Source organism: Dichotomopilus funicola (genome assembly GCF_033296635.1).
Source record: "Dichotomopilus funicola strain CBS 141.50 unplaced genomic scaffold C8A04scaffold_23, whole genome shotgun sequence".
Classification (NCBI taxonomy): Eukaryota; Fungi; Ascomycota; class Sordariomycetes; order Sordariales; family Chaetomiaceae; genus Dichotomopilus; species Dichotomopilus funicola.
This window is the reverse complement of record NW_026944044.1, coordinates 376,286-391,899: the sequence shown is the minus strand read 5'-3', so window position 1 is coordinate 391,899 and position 15,614 is coordinate 376,286. Positions and strand designations below refer to the sequence as shown.

General features: G+C 54.4%; 6 protein-coding genes across 6 annotated transcripts; 2 read left to right on the top strand and 4 right to left on the bottom strand.

Moving 5' to 3' along the window:
* Positions 1 to 971: 971 nt before the first annotated feature.
* Positions 972 to 2,180, bottom strand: C8A04DRAFT_27790 (uncharacterized protein; the record flags this gene model as incomplete). The annotated part of the gene is made up of 1 exon (XM_062780411.1): positions 972 to 2,180. One exon carries the CDS (start codon positions 2,178 to 2,180, stop codon positions 972 to 974), a length of 1,209 nt encoding a protein of 402 aa, XP_062637974.1.
* A 1,164-nt stretch (positions 2,181 to 3,344) lies between these two features.
* C8A04DRAFT_27789 (chaperonin Cpn60/TCP-1 family) lies at positions 3,345 to 5,186 on the bottom strand (the record flags this gene model as incomplete). Its single annotated transcript, XM_062780410.1, has 3 exons — positions 3,345 to 4,871; positions 4,930 to 5,015; positions 5,099 to 5,186. The coding sequence occupies 3 exons, from the start codon at positions 5,184 to 5,186 to the stop codon at positions 3,345 to 3,347; spliced, it is 1,701 nt and encodes a 566-aa protein (XP_062637973.1).
* A 483-nt stretch (positions 5,187 to 5,669) lies between these two features.
* C8A04DRAFT_36591 (uncharacterized protein) lies at positions 5,670 to 7,444 on the top strand (the record flags this gene model as incomplete). The annotated part of the gene is made up of 3 exons (XM_062783575.1): positions 5,670 to 6,091; positions 6,152 to 6,216; positions 6,270 to 7,444. 3 exons carry the CDS (start codon positions 5,670 to 5,672, stop codon positions 7,442 to 7,444), a joined length of 1,662 nt encoding a protein of 553 aa, XP_062637972.1.
* Positions 7,445 to 8,512: 1,068 nt separating this feature from the next.
* C8A04DRAFT_36590 (exonuclease V) lies at positions 8,513 to 10,739 on the bottom strand (the record flags this gene model as incomplete). The annotated part of the gene is made up of 4 exons (XM_062783574.1): positions 8,513 to 8,574; positions 8,652 to 8,975; positions 9,057 to 10,139; positions 10,202 to 10,739. 4 exons carry the CDS (start codon positions 10,737 to 10,739, stop codon positions 8,513 to 8,515), a joined length of 2,007 nt encoding a protein of 668 aa, XP_062637971.1.
* Positions 10,740 to 11,986: 1,247 nt separating this feature from the next.
* Positions 11,987 to 12,790, top strand: C8A04DRAFT_36589 (uncharacterized protein; the record flags this gene model as incomplete). Its single annotated transcript, XM_062783573.1, has 3 exons — positions 11,987 to 12,025; positions 12,065 to 12,402; positions 12,562 to 12,790. The coding sequence occupies 3 exons, from the start codon at positions 11,987 to 11,989 to the stop codon at positions 12,788 to 12,790; spliced, it is 606 nt and encodes a 201-aa protein (XP_062637970.1).
* Positions 12,791 to 13,202: 412 nt separating this feature from the next.
* Positions 13,203 to 15,164, bottom strand: C8A04DRAFT_36588 (glycosyltransferase; the record flags this gene model as incomplete). Its single annotated transcript, XM_062783572.1, has 3 exons — positions 13,203 to 14,273; positions 14,335 to 15,016; positions 15,079 to 15,164. The coding sequence occupies 3 exons, from the start codon at positions 15,162 to 15,164 to the stop codon at positions 13,203 to 13,205; spliced, it is 1,839 nt and encodes a 612-aa protein (XP_062637969.1).
* Between the last annotated feature and the right edge of the window lie 450 nt (positions 15,165 to 15,614).

Below are 15,614 nucleotides of genomic sequence, written 5' to 3'. Positions count from 1 at the left end.
CGTCGTGGGCTTCAGATCGAGGAGTCGAGTGATCGGATGAGAGCAAGGGACAAAGGTAACGAAACAAGACAAGGATGCGCTTGTAGTTTAAAGGACGGGGCTATACCGCAGGAGAATAAATTTCTACAAAAGGTGCAGTCCAACAATACCAAATGAACAAAAAAATCAGCAAGGAGTTGGTGAAATCTCGCTATTCACAGTATGTCATCAGTTGGTTCGGCGTTGCGGCATTCGGGGAAATCGACCCTCTCAAAGGGGTTTTCATGAAATTCCACGTGCTTCCAATGCCGCGGCAATGCCCTGCACGAGACCTGCGGGGTCACTGGCCCTGGCTGCGGGGGCATCCGGCGGGATGATGCAACGGCTGGAATGGTGCTGTGGATCATCTGGTTTCCGGCCTGTTTTGCCGCCAACATGGAACCAAAACTGTACGATGTAAATGGCCGCAGTGGCCACGATGCCGCATCGCACGGAACTCGAGGTTGAGTTCCACAGAGATTGTGGTTTTATACGTATCACCTCGTCTTCATGACCAAATACATGACTTCCTCAAAATATCCACTCTGGGCCTTAGTAAAGACCCATTGCGTTGGCCCTTACGTTAACATTAAGTCTTCAGCGATGTATTTGTGCAAATCGAGGGAAACCCCCGAAATATTTCCTTCCGCCGTTTGGCAGGTCAGCTATCCGAATCATTTCTCTTCTCAAGCATCCCAAATAGGGTAATAATCACCTGAAACGGTTACTTTGAACCCCGCACAGGCAGCTGGTTGCGCTTTCGTCTTTCAAGCAGCTTCGTAGACTTAAAGAAATAAGCCGTCACTTAACGACACACTCCAAGTGCCAAAACACCTATTCTGGGTGAATTTCACTCATCAACTACTTCGAGTACAAGTTACCCAAGCTATTCGTTGACAGCCAGATCCCATTTCCTATATCGATTCCTCCACCCAACCCAATCAAATACCGGCTCAGCACCACGCAAACTTCTCATTAGCCACCCAATCCAGCTCCGAGGTTTGCTCTTTCTCGCCATACCATCTCAAGCTCGCAATGCTGTCCGTGTCCCGGTTGACAAGTTGGTACTGAATTCCAGTCTTGTCAATCACAGATCGCAACTTGGGGTTGGGGTTCCAGATCTGAATGTCTTCCGTCCTCCACTCGGCTGCCTCGTGTTGCGCAATCTGCAGAATCGCCCGGAGCCCATCTGCCAACGTCTCCTCAGGTTGCTCAGGGCCCTCGACCACAACCCGCAAGACATGCAAGACGTTGCCCTCTGGTTTCTTTAGCCCGCCATAATAACCCCGCATCCAAATCGCCCAAACTCGTTTCCCAGCCTCGCCGGTCACGGCACCCCTGATAGTTGGTGTTTTTCCAAAGATGGCCTTGGTCATGTAATCCTCGCGCATAAGATGCCACAGCATCGCATCCAACTCAGGCAGAATCGCCACCTTGGTCCTGGAACCCCCAGGGCGCGCTAGGTCCGCCCGTAACTGCTTCTCGTCCGCCGCACACAATTCCGCCAACTCGTGGTATCCGAGAACTTTGACTCCCTGTCCTTCCGTCGGCGCCGCCCCCTTCACTGGCTTGATCGACACATGCGTGCTCTCAAACGGAGCCCACCCATTCTTAGCATAGAACGTCTTGCCAATATCACTGTACAGCACCGAGAACAACGAACTACCCTTCTCTACGGCCTCGACGCCCTTCTTCTCCTCTGCTGCCCCCGCGGCACGCGCCTGCCACCCCTCCAACTTTTCGCCGACCTCCTTCATCATCCTGCTCGCATATCCCTTCCCACGAAACGCCGGCTCGGTAAACACGCTCGCAATTCCGTGCGCCACGCCCTCGACCACCACCCTCTCCCCCTCTCCATTCCCACTCGGCCGTGCATACACAGCCCTCTTTCGCAGGCTCTCGCACGACGACAGGATCGGCCGCTCGTCCGGTACCCCGCCGTCGACTGTCAAAATCCAGTGGGTGATGCCGCCATCGCGGGCGAGCGGAACGGTGGTAAGATATGTCTCGCGCTGTAGGTAGCCGTCCTCAGTCAGGGCGCCGCCCCAGTTCGGATAGGTATGCCGAGCGGTACGGTCGCGCTCGCCCTGGGTGGGCTGGGCGAGGATAAGGGATGGCGAGGAAGCGGGAGGTAGCGGGGAAAGGTTGCCGTTGGAGCCCATTTTGTCAGTTGAGTTTGTCGTTGACGGGTCGAGGTTTGTGGGAGCTAATGGGGTAGTGCCGGATCTATGCCGTGTCCTATCACTTTTGCGTTGAAGGGGCGAAAAGGGGAAATGTTGAAAGAAACGGTTTTGTCGAAGACAAGTTACGCAGCTCCAGTTTGGGGCCGTAATGGTTGCAGAAGAGAAAAGACTGGGGAATGGGGAATGGGCCTTGGTGCAAGTTAGAGGAGAAAGGGCTGGCCCAGACCCGTAGCTTTAAAATAGACCCGTGCTTCGAAGATGATTGCTGGATTGCGTACTCATCACAAGTGGAAACCGCCGGCCGTTCGTTACAGACGGCACTGTGGATTCCCGGCTGCCACCGGAATCTGCATACTCAATGCAGCTCTCGAAATCCTGCATTGACATCGCACAGTATTTGCACTGGGAGCTTCGCTGATAATAGAAAGGAAAATTACACCTTCACTACGGCCGATTAGGTTACTCGCCGGCTTGACTGGTTCATTAGTTTACACCTTCGTGGTCTAAACAGCCAAACTTCCAGCAATGGGTTCGAAAAGAATCCTGGAACGGAGCAAGCAGCTTCAACACCATCTCCATGATTGGCCAATGGTCCCGGACGGGCATGGTCAGATGGCCGCTGCAACGCCAGAAAATTGGCCGCTGTAGTCTCTGCATCCCTGCATAATTCGTGGTTTCATGGCGAAACCGCCCGCAAGCGGTGCATTTTACGTCACAATCACTCGGCTGCTAGCGGGCAGGGACGGCGGCTCTCGACCCATTTCGGCCGTCTCACCAGGGACTTGGCCGGCGCCGTGCCCCGGCGCCGTCGTCTTCCTCGCGGAGAATCGCGGCAGAGTGGATTTAAGCCGACAGTATGCGGGGCCCGAATGAGCGGTGCTCGGGCCGGGGCTGGTCATGAGGATGCCGCAAGTGACGGAAGAGCAAGGGTAAGACAAACTCCCCAATACTTGGGCTTAGGGGAGCCATAACTTCAGAATCATTGATGCGGGGTATGGAGTTGTCGCTGGGGTATGTATAAGATGTACGGATCCGGAGCCGAATCCGCGGAATCATGGGCCGGATGAGGAGTGAGACCTCAAGGGATGCTTTCGCTGCCAAGTCGGCAAGTTTACGCTGTTCTTTCATTGCGACGTAAATAGTCTAATGGCCATGGCCATCGTCCTCCGCCTGCGGTTCCGGGTCCAGCTTGATCAGGGTATCGATGCGCATGATGCTAATGCATGCCTCTACTGCGCTCTTGAGCTGCCGGATCTTGCTAATGCTAGGTTCCACCACGCCTGCCTTGATCTCGTCCACCACCTTGCCCTTCATGAGGTCAAGGCCATAGTTTTTGTACGCCTTCTTGCGTGCCACCGTCTTCTCGTCCTCATTCGCTTCGCCTTCCTGGATGCGCTGCGAAAGCGCATGCCGAGACCGGAGTTGGGCGACCAGTTCCGAGGCATCCTTAGCAGCGTTCACCGCTAGCGTCTTGGGGATAACGAGAAGAGATTGTGCAAACTCGCCGATGGCAAGCTGCTCGCGGGAACCAACAGTGCCCGCAAACTCCTCCAAGTAGATGTGTAACGCCGTCTCGACCGCACCACCTCCCGGCACGATGCTGCCGCTCTCGAGGGTCCTCTTCACAGCACACAAGCTGTCGTGTACCGACCGCTCCATCTCGTCAAGCTGAAAGTCGTTGGGGCCACGGAGAATGATCGAAGCCGACGAGTGCGCCTTAGTGCCTTTTACCATGATGCACTCGTCGTCGGAGATGCGCTCTTGTACCACCTCTTCGGCATGGCCCAGGTATGACGCTTCAAACTTCTCATCGCCATTCAGGTCGGAGAGCGTGCTCAAAAGAGTAGCACCGGTCGCCTTCGCGATACGACGAAGGTCCTCTTTCTTACACCGGCGCACGGCCATAGCACCCTTCTCCACAAACAATTTCAGGCAAAGGTCGTCGATGCCCTTGGTGGTGAGCACAACGTTCGCCCCCGCCTTGAGAATCATCTCCACCCTTTCGATTATCATTCCCGATTCCCGTTGCCGGATCTGCTCAAGCTGGTCTGGGTCATCCACTGTGATTTGTACACCAAGCTTCATTCGTTCCTTTTGGAGGTTCATGTCCAAGCAGGCGATCTTAGCATCCTGGACGCGTGTCGTCATGGCTTGAGAGGCCACTGTGCAGTTGAGAGCGTATCCCTTGACCAAAACCGACTCCAGCGAACCCTTTCCATGGGCCTTGAGAATGTTGACGGCCTTGACGGGGTACTTGGATTCGTTCTTGTTATTTGTCGTCTTGACTGCCTGCATGGCGTCGACAACCATGTTGGCAAAGAAATCGGAATCGGCACCGATGATCTTGCTGGACATCGAGGTCTTGGCAATGTTCAACAACGACTCCCGGCCCAAGTTCTCAACCTTGATGCTGACATGTTCATTCATGTATTTGACCGCCTCGCGAAGGGCCAAGCGGTAGCCCGTAATGATGGTAGTCGGGTGGATACGGTTTTTCATCAACTCGTTTCCTCTCCTGAGGAGCTCTGCAGCGATCAGGACGACCGATGTTGTGCCATCTCCAACTTCTTTGTCTTGTTGGTGAGCAAGATCGACGAGAATCTTTCCTGCGGGGTGTTCGACGTCGAGGAGACTGAGGATGGTAGCGCCGTCGTTGGTGACCGTGACATCCTAGTTCTATTAGACTCGCTTCGCTTGGCGGGGTAAAGGGGAAGCCAGTTGAACATACACCAATGTCGTCAACCATCATTTTGTCCAGGCCGCTGGGACCGAACGAGCTCTTGACTACATTTGCGATCATCTGGGTAGCGATGACTGCACAACGGGTTAGCAAAATACATTAGACCGGGAGGTCCCTCGGGTCGGGCCTTCAACCCAAATCGAGGAGAGCAACCGACCATTTTGATCGCGAATGTCGGAGCCCGACACTTTCTGCCCGCCAAGGAAGAGAGTGCCGTTTCCGGGCTGCTCGAAAATGGAAGCCATCGTAAATCGCGGTCGTCGGCGGTGAATCGTACGTGTCGTGGCGGCCGACGCGGGAGATGGTGTTGAGGGGGGCTCGAAACTAAGAGCTGGGTCTGTCGGTAGGCTCCAAACAATTTCGAAGCTCTCCACCGCTCGCCCCAAGGCAGCTTCACAGGAACTTTTTCCCGGAGGGGAGATAATCCCATGCCGGTAGAATCCAGGGCGTTGACTGGTTGGTGCCCCACTATACCCCTGCAATCGGTTCAACCCACGGTGCCCCTCATTTTGATAGCGCAGCGTGTTGGGTGCGGGGCATATCAAAAACGCGATAGAGTCACTCGCTTGAGTCTTCTCCAGAAGTTAAGACTCACGACCATACTTGCCCGGCCAAGTCACCGGCGAGGACTAATAAATCCCGATCACCCAGTCGGCCATATAGGCCACGAAAACAACAGCTTAATTGCCAATTCTACCTCATCATCTGTCCTGCAAAAAACGGCAACCATGGAGGACTCCAAAGAACAATCGAAGAGCGCGTTGAAGAAGGCCGAGAAGCAGGCCAAGCTGGCCGCTGCCAAAGCCGAAAAGGTCGCGAAGCAAGCAACGCTCCCCGTCGTTGGCGGGAAGAAGACTGACGACATCATCGGCATCACCGCTTCCAAGACCGACAACTTCTCACAATGGTATCAAGAGGTCGTGCTCAAAGCTGAGATGATCGAGTACTACAGCGAAATTTCAGGGTTCTTCATCATGCGCCCCGCCACAATGCACATTTGGAACACGATCAGGAAATGGTTTCAGGAGAGAATCGAGGCTATGGGTGTCGAGGAAACCAACTTCCCCATGTTCTTGTCGGGAAAGTCGCTCGAGAAGGAGAAAGACCATATTGATGGATTCGCTCCCGAGCTCGCATGGGTGACAAAGGCGTAAGTCAGGGCAGAATAATAGGGTGTATCGTATTTGGGAGACTAACTCTTCACTTCCAGGGGTGACAAAGACATCGAGGTCCCGATTGCTGTCCGTCCTACCTCCGAAGCCGCCATGTACCCTTGTAAGTTATCACCACGCCAACCAGCGACGCGGACTCGTCCTCTGACCGAACAGACTACTCGAAATGGATCCGTAGCCATCGCGATCTTCCCTTCCGTCTAAACCAGTGGAACTCGGTCGTCCGCTGGGAAGCTAAGCAGACCACCCCATTCCTTCGCGCCAGAGAGTTCCTCTGGCAAGAAGGCCACACCGCCCACCTCACAGAACAGCTCGCCGGCGAGGAGGTCCTGCAGATCCTTGAGCTGTATGCCGGCGTCTATGAACAGCTTCTTGCCGTTCCGGTCGTGCGGGGGAGGAAAACCGAGGCTGAGAAGTTTGCTGGCGGCTATTACACAACCACAGTCGAAGGATACATTCCCTCAAATGGGCGTGGTATTCAGGGCGCGACATCTCACTGCCTTGGGCAGAACTTTTCCAAGATGTTTGACATCACGGTAGAGGACCCCAACGTGAAAGGGAAGCACATCCACGTATGGCAGAACTCGTGGGGCTTGTCGACCCGTGTCATTGGTGTGATGGTCATGATCCATGGCGACGACAAAGGCCTCGTGCTTCCGCCCCGGATCGCCAAGCTCCAGTCCATCCTCATCCCTGTCGGCCTTACGGCCAAGATGTCGGCTGAGGACAAGGAAAAGCATCTCAAGCACCTCGACGAGATTTTCTTCACTCTCAAGAAGGCTGGAATCCGCACTGACGTCGACCTGCGAGATGGTTACACCCCCGCCTGGAAGTTCAACGACTGGGAACTCAAGGGTGTCCCCCTGCGTCTCGAGTTTGGTCCCAAGGATGCGGCGAAGGAGGTTGTCAGCTACGCCCGGCGTGACACAGGCGAGAAGGGCACAATTCCCATCGCCGAACTAACCACCAAGGTCCCCGAACTGCTCGAGACGATTCAACAGGACATGTACAACAAGGCCGAGGCGGCCTATCGCGAGCATCGTCTGCAACTTACCAAGTGGGAGGAAGTGGTGCCCGCGCTTGACGCCAAGAACGTGGTCATCATTCCCCACTGTCTCGTGCCGGACTGTGAGGACCGTATCAAGGAGTTGACCACCGGCCACTCGGACGAGACCACTCCTGAGGGTCAAAAGGCCCCCTCTATGGGCATGAAATCGCTATGCATTCCCTTCGAGCAGCCAGAAGGCCTAGTCAAGGGCGAGACCAAGTGTCTGAACCCCGAGTGCAGCCGCCTGGCCGAGCAATGGTGTATGTTTGGTCGCAGCTATTGATCGAGCCTATCAGTTCAATGGCAAGGGATTGGTCGGTATTGTAAAATGGAAAAAAATCTCAAAAACTCCATGTTGGCCCTGAAGCTTAGCAAATCGTGGTGCCATTTCCCAGTCGAGTGTAGCGTTTGGTACCTTAGCCAGGAGCTCAATACCATAGTCCGTTGCAACGATGCAATAGATTCCTGTTCGCTGAATTGTTGAGCCTTACTTCCGTCCCAGCCCTGTGTCTTTTCGCCCTCAAAATTCTATAGGTCCGATTCAAGTGATTCCATTATAGCCCTACCTCTTACCCCCGACAAAGCTGCCAGGTTTAGACGACCGACAAATTATTGAGCTAGGTCCATCTTCGTTTCCCATTTTGTACTATCTGTTCATTTGTTAGGTATGTTCTGTACCGAGCGAAGTCAGGCACACCCCCACTGTGAGCTGCCTATCGCTTGAAGCTATCTTGCGGAAATCTTCAGGTGATCATCTTAGGATGGGGGAACGGACGGCGTTTATGAATGTGACGCAGTAAAGGCACGGCGGGAACCAAGGTATGGGATAGAACATAGTCGGGAAAAGGTCTGCCAATCCTCTCAATATATCCATCCATAACCCAATTTGATGGGAGGAAAAAAACCAACAGAGGTGAGATACAAGATTTAGAGCTGCTCCCGATCTAGCCCTTTCCACCTTTTACGCCTAGATGAGACTTCTTTCGGTCCACCCTATTCCTACTTAAGACATTCTCCCCCCATCGCCTCCAGCTAAACATCGTTCCCTTTTGAGTTGGGGTCCTTCCTTGGCCTGCCTCTTCGCCTCACAGGCTGAACGGGATCTTGGAAATCGAGTACCTTGGTGGGTATCTCGGCATCCTTCCTTGGCCTTCCTCTTCGCCTCGGAGGCTGAACGGGATCTTGAAACTCGAGTGGCTTAGTGGGTACCTCGGGATTCTTCCTTGGTCTACCACGCCGTCGCTTTGCAGGCGCACCGATGTCTTCGATATCAACCGCCTTTGCCTGCCTCTCTTCTGCCTCTATTCCTCTCAGGGCCGCCATTTCTTCTTCCTCTTGTTCTTCCAATTCGTCAAGCCGCAACGACTGTGATTGAAAAGGTTGCTGATGTTGTGTCTGTGGCTGTGCCTGGAGCTGATCATGGTTATAGCTCGGCTCCCTTGTAAATTCATTTTCCGGCCCTTCAATCGGTCTCTGCCTCCGTCCCCGACTCCGCCTCTCAGTCTGCCTCTCCGCCTCCCTCTCCAACTGCTTCATCCTCGCCCGGTGCAGCGCCTCCTGGTCAATATCCTTCCGCCAACGGCAGTCGTCCGCAAATTCGCACGACCGGCACTTGAACCCAGCTTCGAAGGCAGCCACGCCACGCGGCGGCCGCTCCCCTTTCCACCAGCGCATAGTATCATCGAGATATAGGTCCAGGGTCTCGGGTTCGACGAAGAAGCTGTTTGTGCAAATTACCGAACCGACTTCGAGTTCAGGTGGTGTGTCGATAGAAGGCGCTGCTGGCACATCGTTTTCCGTTACCCCTCCGATAGCTGCCTTCACTGAGTCAGCTTCCGCAGACACAGCAGCAGCAGCGGGGCCCGGATAAGGGTCCGCTTCATCTGGGCCGAGACCCGGGGTTGTGGTATTAGGCTTGGGGTCAATCGGGTCGCGGCCGCGGTAGCGATATTCGACGGCCACAATTGACCCAAGATCTGCGGCGCCGCGGGGGAAGGTGAGCGCCAGCTCGAACTTCAATACCGAGAGAAGGCCACGGAGAGTGTCATATTTCGGGGGCGCGTGGGCAGGGTCGTCAAAGGAAACCTGTGAAGGGCTGGACGGGGCCGAGACAAATTCTCCATTGTTGGAATCGGTATCGCTGTCGTTTAACATTTGACCATTGCTAACGGTGGCGTCTGAATCGGTGTCAAGATTACCCTTCGTTGGATTCTCGTCTTGAAGCTGGGCGAGCTGGGCCATAAAGCGGTTGGAGAACGGCTCGTCAGGTTTAACATTGTAGCGCTCAAAAACACGCATGTAATCTAGCCGGTCGGATGCCATGTCGGATATAAATCGGTGGTAGAGGAAAAGTTGAATGAGCGAGACACGGCTCTGTGATTGGGGTGGTGGATTGGTGCTGTTGCGGGTTTTTACATCGCTGATGAAAATCTGGTCACCTTCTGGGGTGTTTTGCATGTAGGGCTGTGAGTTGGTGATGGTCTGGCTGCCTCGGCTGCTCAGTACGTCCTCCTGGAGCTCTAGGTCGGGATTGTCGTAGCTCATCCCGTCAATAACACCGCAGACAACGTTTCCATGGACAATGCCCCAAACCTCAAACTCGCGCGTGACGCCCCGCTTCCGGAGCACGCGCAGCCCTTCGATCATGTTCCAAATCTTAAGACCGAAGCTGTCCTCCCTCTTAGTAACCTCGACCTTCACAGGCTTGAAAATCTGTCGCTCTAGGCGGGTATGGACCTTAATTCCCTTTTTCATGGCCGGCGTGGTTGTCTTTTTACCACCCCGGTTCCTAGTCAACGTATAGAAGTATTGCAGCTCACACCATGCTCCGGACGTCAGGTCTGTAACAGAAAAAGGCTTCTTTGGAGCAGTGCGAAAACGTAAGATCGGCGACCGGTTGTCTTCTCCACTCGGCTTGGTCTTCTCCACGGGCTGGAACAGTCTGGCTCCCTCTTCAGCCGCCGTGAGCGCTCGGGTCACTAGTCGCTTCGAGGTCAGTTAGACGATTTTTGTACCAAAGGGCCGGCCGAGCACAACTCACGATCCGGGTAGCGAACGTCCGGAGTCGGTGGAATCGCAGGGGAAGGCTGTGAACCGGTCCGCGACACAAACGTGGGAAAGCTGTCATCATCACTTGTGACCGAGGGTGCCAACCGGCTGCCACGGCTTGCGGACCCGCTGTCGCGCGAGGCAACGTTTGGGAGATGCGCAGTAACTCGGCCCCTGCTGTAAAAATCATTGTCGTCGTCAACACCGAGGCCGTCGTCGGCGCCGTCGTGCAGCTCAGACAAGTCAAAACTCAGGTCATCATCGGTGATGGCCGCGACGGTTTGCTCGATAGCAATGGCAATATTTGGGTCGTCGTCGAGGTCAGAGTACTCGTCAAAGTCAGAAGTAAACGGACTAGGGGCGACGGCAGTCTTTTTTGCGGGTGGGGTCAGGGCGCGTTTTGAGTGCGCGGGTCGGAGCTGTGGCGAGACCGAGGAAAAGTGGTCGACAACGGCAAGGAGTTCCTCCTCTTCTGACGTCGTTAAGTTGAAGGCGTATTCGCCCTCGCTCTCCGACGTGAAGGCTGCCATCATGGCAAGTTCAGTGCGTTGTCGCAAGGTGGTAAGTGGGAAAGTTGGGAAGTTCGAGCAAAGCAAGCAAAATCCGGAATCACCAGCTGAGGCGGTTGCCTTCCCCCAGATGGGCAACCAGAAGCGACTAACGTGACATGCTCGCAACCCCTCACTTTACGCGTGTTCACGTGGGGGTTTGGGACAGAAGGGACCTGGGGGGGGTGGCCCTTCTCGAGTCGTCCGATGACTGCCGCAGCTGTTTCGAGCAAAATGAGCTCCCATCGCCCGTCCTCCCAGCCGTCTCCCACATCTCCACATAAGCGCATTTCTCATTATTCGAATTCCCCTGGGCTTTCGCCAGACGGGCGGTTTCGGTCTCAAACTCACCCAGCATCTGCGCAGTCGGGCTTGAGAGTGATTCCTCCCACTTTTATCCGGACTTCGTAGTTCGTACAGCGGAGAAGAAATCTGCCAAGCTTTGGTGATTGCCCGCCTTTCCTGGGGCAGTGCCAAAAAAAGCAACCAAACAAGGGTTGCCACCCATGCCTGGCTGTCTCAAGGTGGACTCCGGCTCTGATTCATCGAGGTGCCTGACTCCTGGTCCTGAAGATCGATTCTGGGTCGCTGCGCTTTCAACAATAGGTAGTTAGTGTACATCAACGTTGATATCGTTCGACTCACTGCAGACCGATGATCTTGCGCATCCGGTGACTTGACGATGCGGATTTCCACCTCGACCACTTCGTATTGCCATGATTTCACTGCAGCCTACGGCAAGCTGTCACTCAGATGACGCAAATGCCCACCATGGTGTGTCTGATTTAGGTTTAGCCAGGCACATTGTCTGTGCCTAACAGGGGCCGAGACAGCCTGACAACCCTGAGCCGACCGCTGGGCGGGGGACCGGGGGAAGCATTCAGCTTCCCGCGTCTGGGATCGGCCATCGCCAGGGCTGACTGACCAGCGGAACGGTTTTGGCGGCCAAGCGGCCTCCTCGGACGCGGCCGCGTTTCGAGATGGGTGTCCTCTTCGGAGATGGGGAGGAACGAACTCGTATTAAACACCAAAGACTGCCATGGTCCCAAGTCTTTGCTGGCCCTCCAAGCTTCCACCATCACGGTAACTCCGTTGTATCGGATGATTTTCACAACCGCTCTCAGAAGTTGAGGAAAATCCGCTCCAGCCCCAAGGATCTCCTCCCGCTACGAAATACCACCCCGCAACTCCAATCACGAAACAATCGACCGATCGGTCAACCGCCTCGCATGGCTTCCCTGATCCGCCTCGTACGGCGGCCCGCTCCGGTCGGCCACGTACCACCGCCAGACAAGCACCATCATGAGGAAGAACAACCCCGAAAAAGTGCAGCTGCCGCCGAAACCCTTTCCGGCTCTTCCCAACCGCCGCCCGATTCCCCCGACCTGACCCAGCAGCACACTCGGCCCCGCCCCACCTTTTCGACCCTCCCGCCCGAGATCCACCTTCTCATCACCGACCATCTCATCTACCCGGATGCTCTATCATTAAAACACACCAACCGTTATTTCTCCCGGCTCGTCGATACGGGCGTTGAACTCAAGGTGGAATGGCTGATGGAACGCCGGCTGTTGCATCTCGAATGCCCTAGTGACTCGCGCTGCGACTTGGGCAGCGACTTGCGGTTTTGTCGAGGCAGTGTCAAGTATGTTTTGTTCTTTTAGGTTGAATTCCCAGCCAGACCCTCTTTAGCCCCCCTTCCTTTGCTTCACTTCTCACATGGCCCATGGCGCCTGGCACCTTCGTATACTTCGCCTCCGACTAGCTAGTCAAATCGACCCCAGCGACTGACGAGTTAAAATAGGTTATTGATGCAAAGACGACGAGAACACATCGAATGCGAATCCCGACCTGGCCTAGGCTGTCTCATCTACGGTACGGCCACATGCCCGCATGCTCGAAAGCTCAACACCAAGCTCAAGAAGTGGATGCGGCTGCATGGTATCACTCGAGCACAATGGATGTTCTTTATCATTACATCTGTCCCACTGTTGATCGGTTGGGTGTGTATGATTGCCGTCATGATGCTTTGAGTCATCGGGGGTGTGGTTTTGATTTTCTTTAATTATCACCGGGAATGGGAGTTTGTTTTCACATGTCAGGGCTGGCTGGATCCAGAAGGGGATATGGGAATGTGGGGATATCATAGCGTTTGATTTAGCTATGGCGACGACTCATAATTGTAATCATTCTGAACGAATTAAACCAATGTTTGCCAGGAGGGTTTCTAGTGATTTCCTTGGTTCAATGCCGGCCATGTCGCCAAATGCAGGGAAGCTATACAAATTGTTGGGAGAATGCCGCTTTTAGGAGGTTCGTCAGGAAGTTTTGTGTCTATTGTATATGCTTGATCGCCAAGTACATGTGGAGGTGACTCGTCCGTTCACCAACGTAAACCAAAAGAAGAACAGAAAATCCCTTTTATCGCGGTCTCCTTCTCTCCCCTTATTTCTTCTGCTTCAACAGGCAATGCCTACCCCACTTCCTCTTCCACTTCTCCGGCACCACCTCCCAGTCCGGCACCCACAATGCACGAGCGAGGAAATGTGTCCTCTCTGCGTCCAAGAAGGGCACACACTTGACCGTTTCCCATCTCTCCGTGTCAGCCGCATAATCCGGCTCGTTCAGCGGCAAGCTCTTTCCCCCATTCTCCCCTTGGCCCCACCGCTCTGGGAACTGACTATCCACCAAAAACACACAGTTCCGCACATCAACATACTTCCCCGCGTCCTCTTCATTGCGGTCATTCAACCCCGTGGTTGGCAGCCAAGTGCCGCTCCAGAACCCGAATCCAGTTCGTGCCTCGGAGAACTCCCCCGGCAGGAGGCCGCGGAACTCAGATCGGACAAACTTGGCACGCATGTCGCGTGGCAGGAAGAAGGAGGTCGGGAACCGGTACCAGTCTTTCCCGAAGCAAACGGTGTCACCACGGCCGGCCAGCTGCTCGTCGGAGGCTAACGGCGTGTAAAGAGACAATGGGGCGTGGTAGCTGGAGTAGAGGTTCCAGCTACGGGCAACGCCAAGGCCAATGGAGGCCAGCAAGGGAAGGGAAATGACGACGAGCTTGATCTTGGCGGGGACGCGGCCGATAAGGCTTTGTGGATTGGCGTTCCCGAATAGAGTCAGGAAGATGTGGAGCGCGAGGGCGGCGTTGAGCGCCAGGAAGGGGTAGGCCGGATACATGAAGCGCTCTTCCTTATGGGGCTGGAGTGTGAAGATGCCTAGCCACATGTAAAATGGGGTGAGGAAGACGAGAGTGCGCAGACCGGACTGAAAGGTTTCGCCAGGGTTGCCGCGGGAGAAAAGCTTTTGTAGAAGGAAAAGAGGAAGAGAGAGGAGAGCGAGAATGAACCAAATGTTGAAGTTGAGCAGGAGATTTTTGAAGTAAAAGGTCCACGGCTCGGTGCCGTAGAGGTTGGGGCCGCCCGTACTAGAGAAGATGTTGTATTTGATGATGTTCCAGGACACGATCTCAACCTTTTTGTAGAAAAACGCGTTGATAGCGGTATCGGCGACCTAATACATAATACTGTCAGTCGCCTGGGCCACATCACGAGGGTCATCGGCGAGAACATACAACTAGAAGGATGGTTGCGACCACGCCACGCGCAAGCCGGATGCACGACTCAAAAAAGCGCTCCTTATCACTCAACATGGCGAAGAAAACCTCTTCAAACACAAAGGGGGCGCAAAGAGCGATGGAAAAAGGCCAGCCTAACACACCACCCATGGCAAACCAGAACATGCCCTGTGACGTCTTCAGACCGCCGCGCCAGTTCATGAACGCGGCCGTCCCTATCATAACCATGTACATAGCGAAACTCGACGGGAGGTAAGCCGTGCTAGCATGGAAGTTGCCCGGGCTGAAAATGAGCGCTAAGATAAAGATGAGGCCGACACGCGGGTTAAGTGCTAAACACACGGCTCTCCACAGGAGCGTTTGGGAGAGGGCGCACACAAGGGCGAGCAGGTAGCGCAAGAAGTAAAACTCGGCAACCTTCGACGAGTGCGGCAGAAGACGGCGGAGGTTGGCACCGAAGGCGTGGAGGGCGATATACAGCCAGCTCCGGATGGCGTACTCAGGCGAGTACTCCCAAGTTTGCAAGCCGTAACCATGGCTCAGGTAGTGAGTGGGTTCCCAGTAATTGAAAGTCTCGTCGCAGTCTTGGATGGGAGCAAAGAGGGCGGCAAGTACGTTGGCTGCGAGAAAGATGTAAAATGCAGATATCGGCTCGATGGCGAACGTGTTTTTGATAGCCCTGTGATACGAAGTCAACTCAGTTGAAACAACATGGCACGATGGTAAACTCAAAAGTCTTACTTCTTTCGAGCATGTTTAGCAGAAGGATGGACGAATTTCTTCTTTTCCGTCTCTTGCCCCGTTTTTCTGGGAGCTTCGGTAGCCATTTTGGTGCCGGTTCTATCCCTTCTACACTGAAGGATTACCGTCCTCAGCTACACTGGCGATAACTAACATTTGTTAATTCTTGGGAAGGAAAATGTTGGAGCTGAGCTGGAGTTGTTGAGCTGCAAGCCGTTCCCGAGGCGCGCTAAACCACATACGGGATAGCGCTCCCGTACGAGAGCTGCCCCACCACCTTGCAGCCCCACAAGGAATGCAGCATGAACTTTTTCGATGTTTTCTTGTTTCTCTCTTCTTTTCGCTCCTTCCGCAAGTGGGAACTTTATTTACCGGGAAGCGCTTACGAGTTGGCGTGTAAGATTCTTAAAAAAGGTGGTATTGTTATTCCTAAAATCCACGTTTTATCTTTCAAACTTGTTTCTCAAAAACGCGGCAAACGGTTCTCAGCTCTTGCTTGCCGGAGCCCTGGGATTTGGCCGACGATACTCAACCGT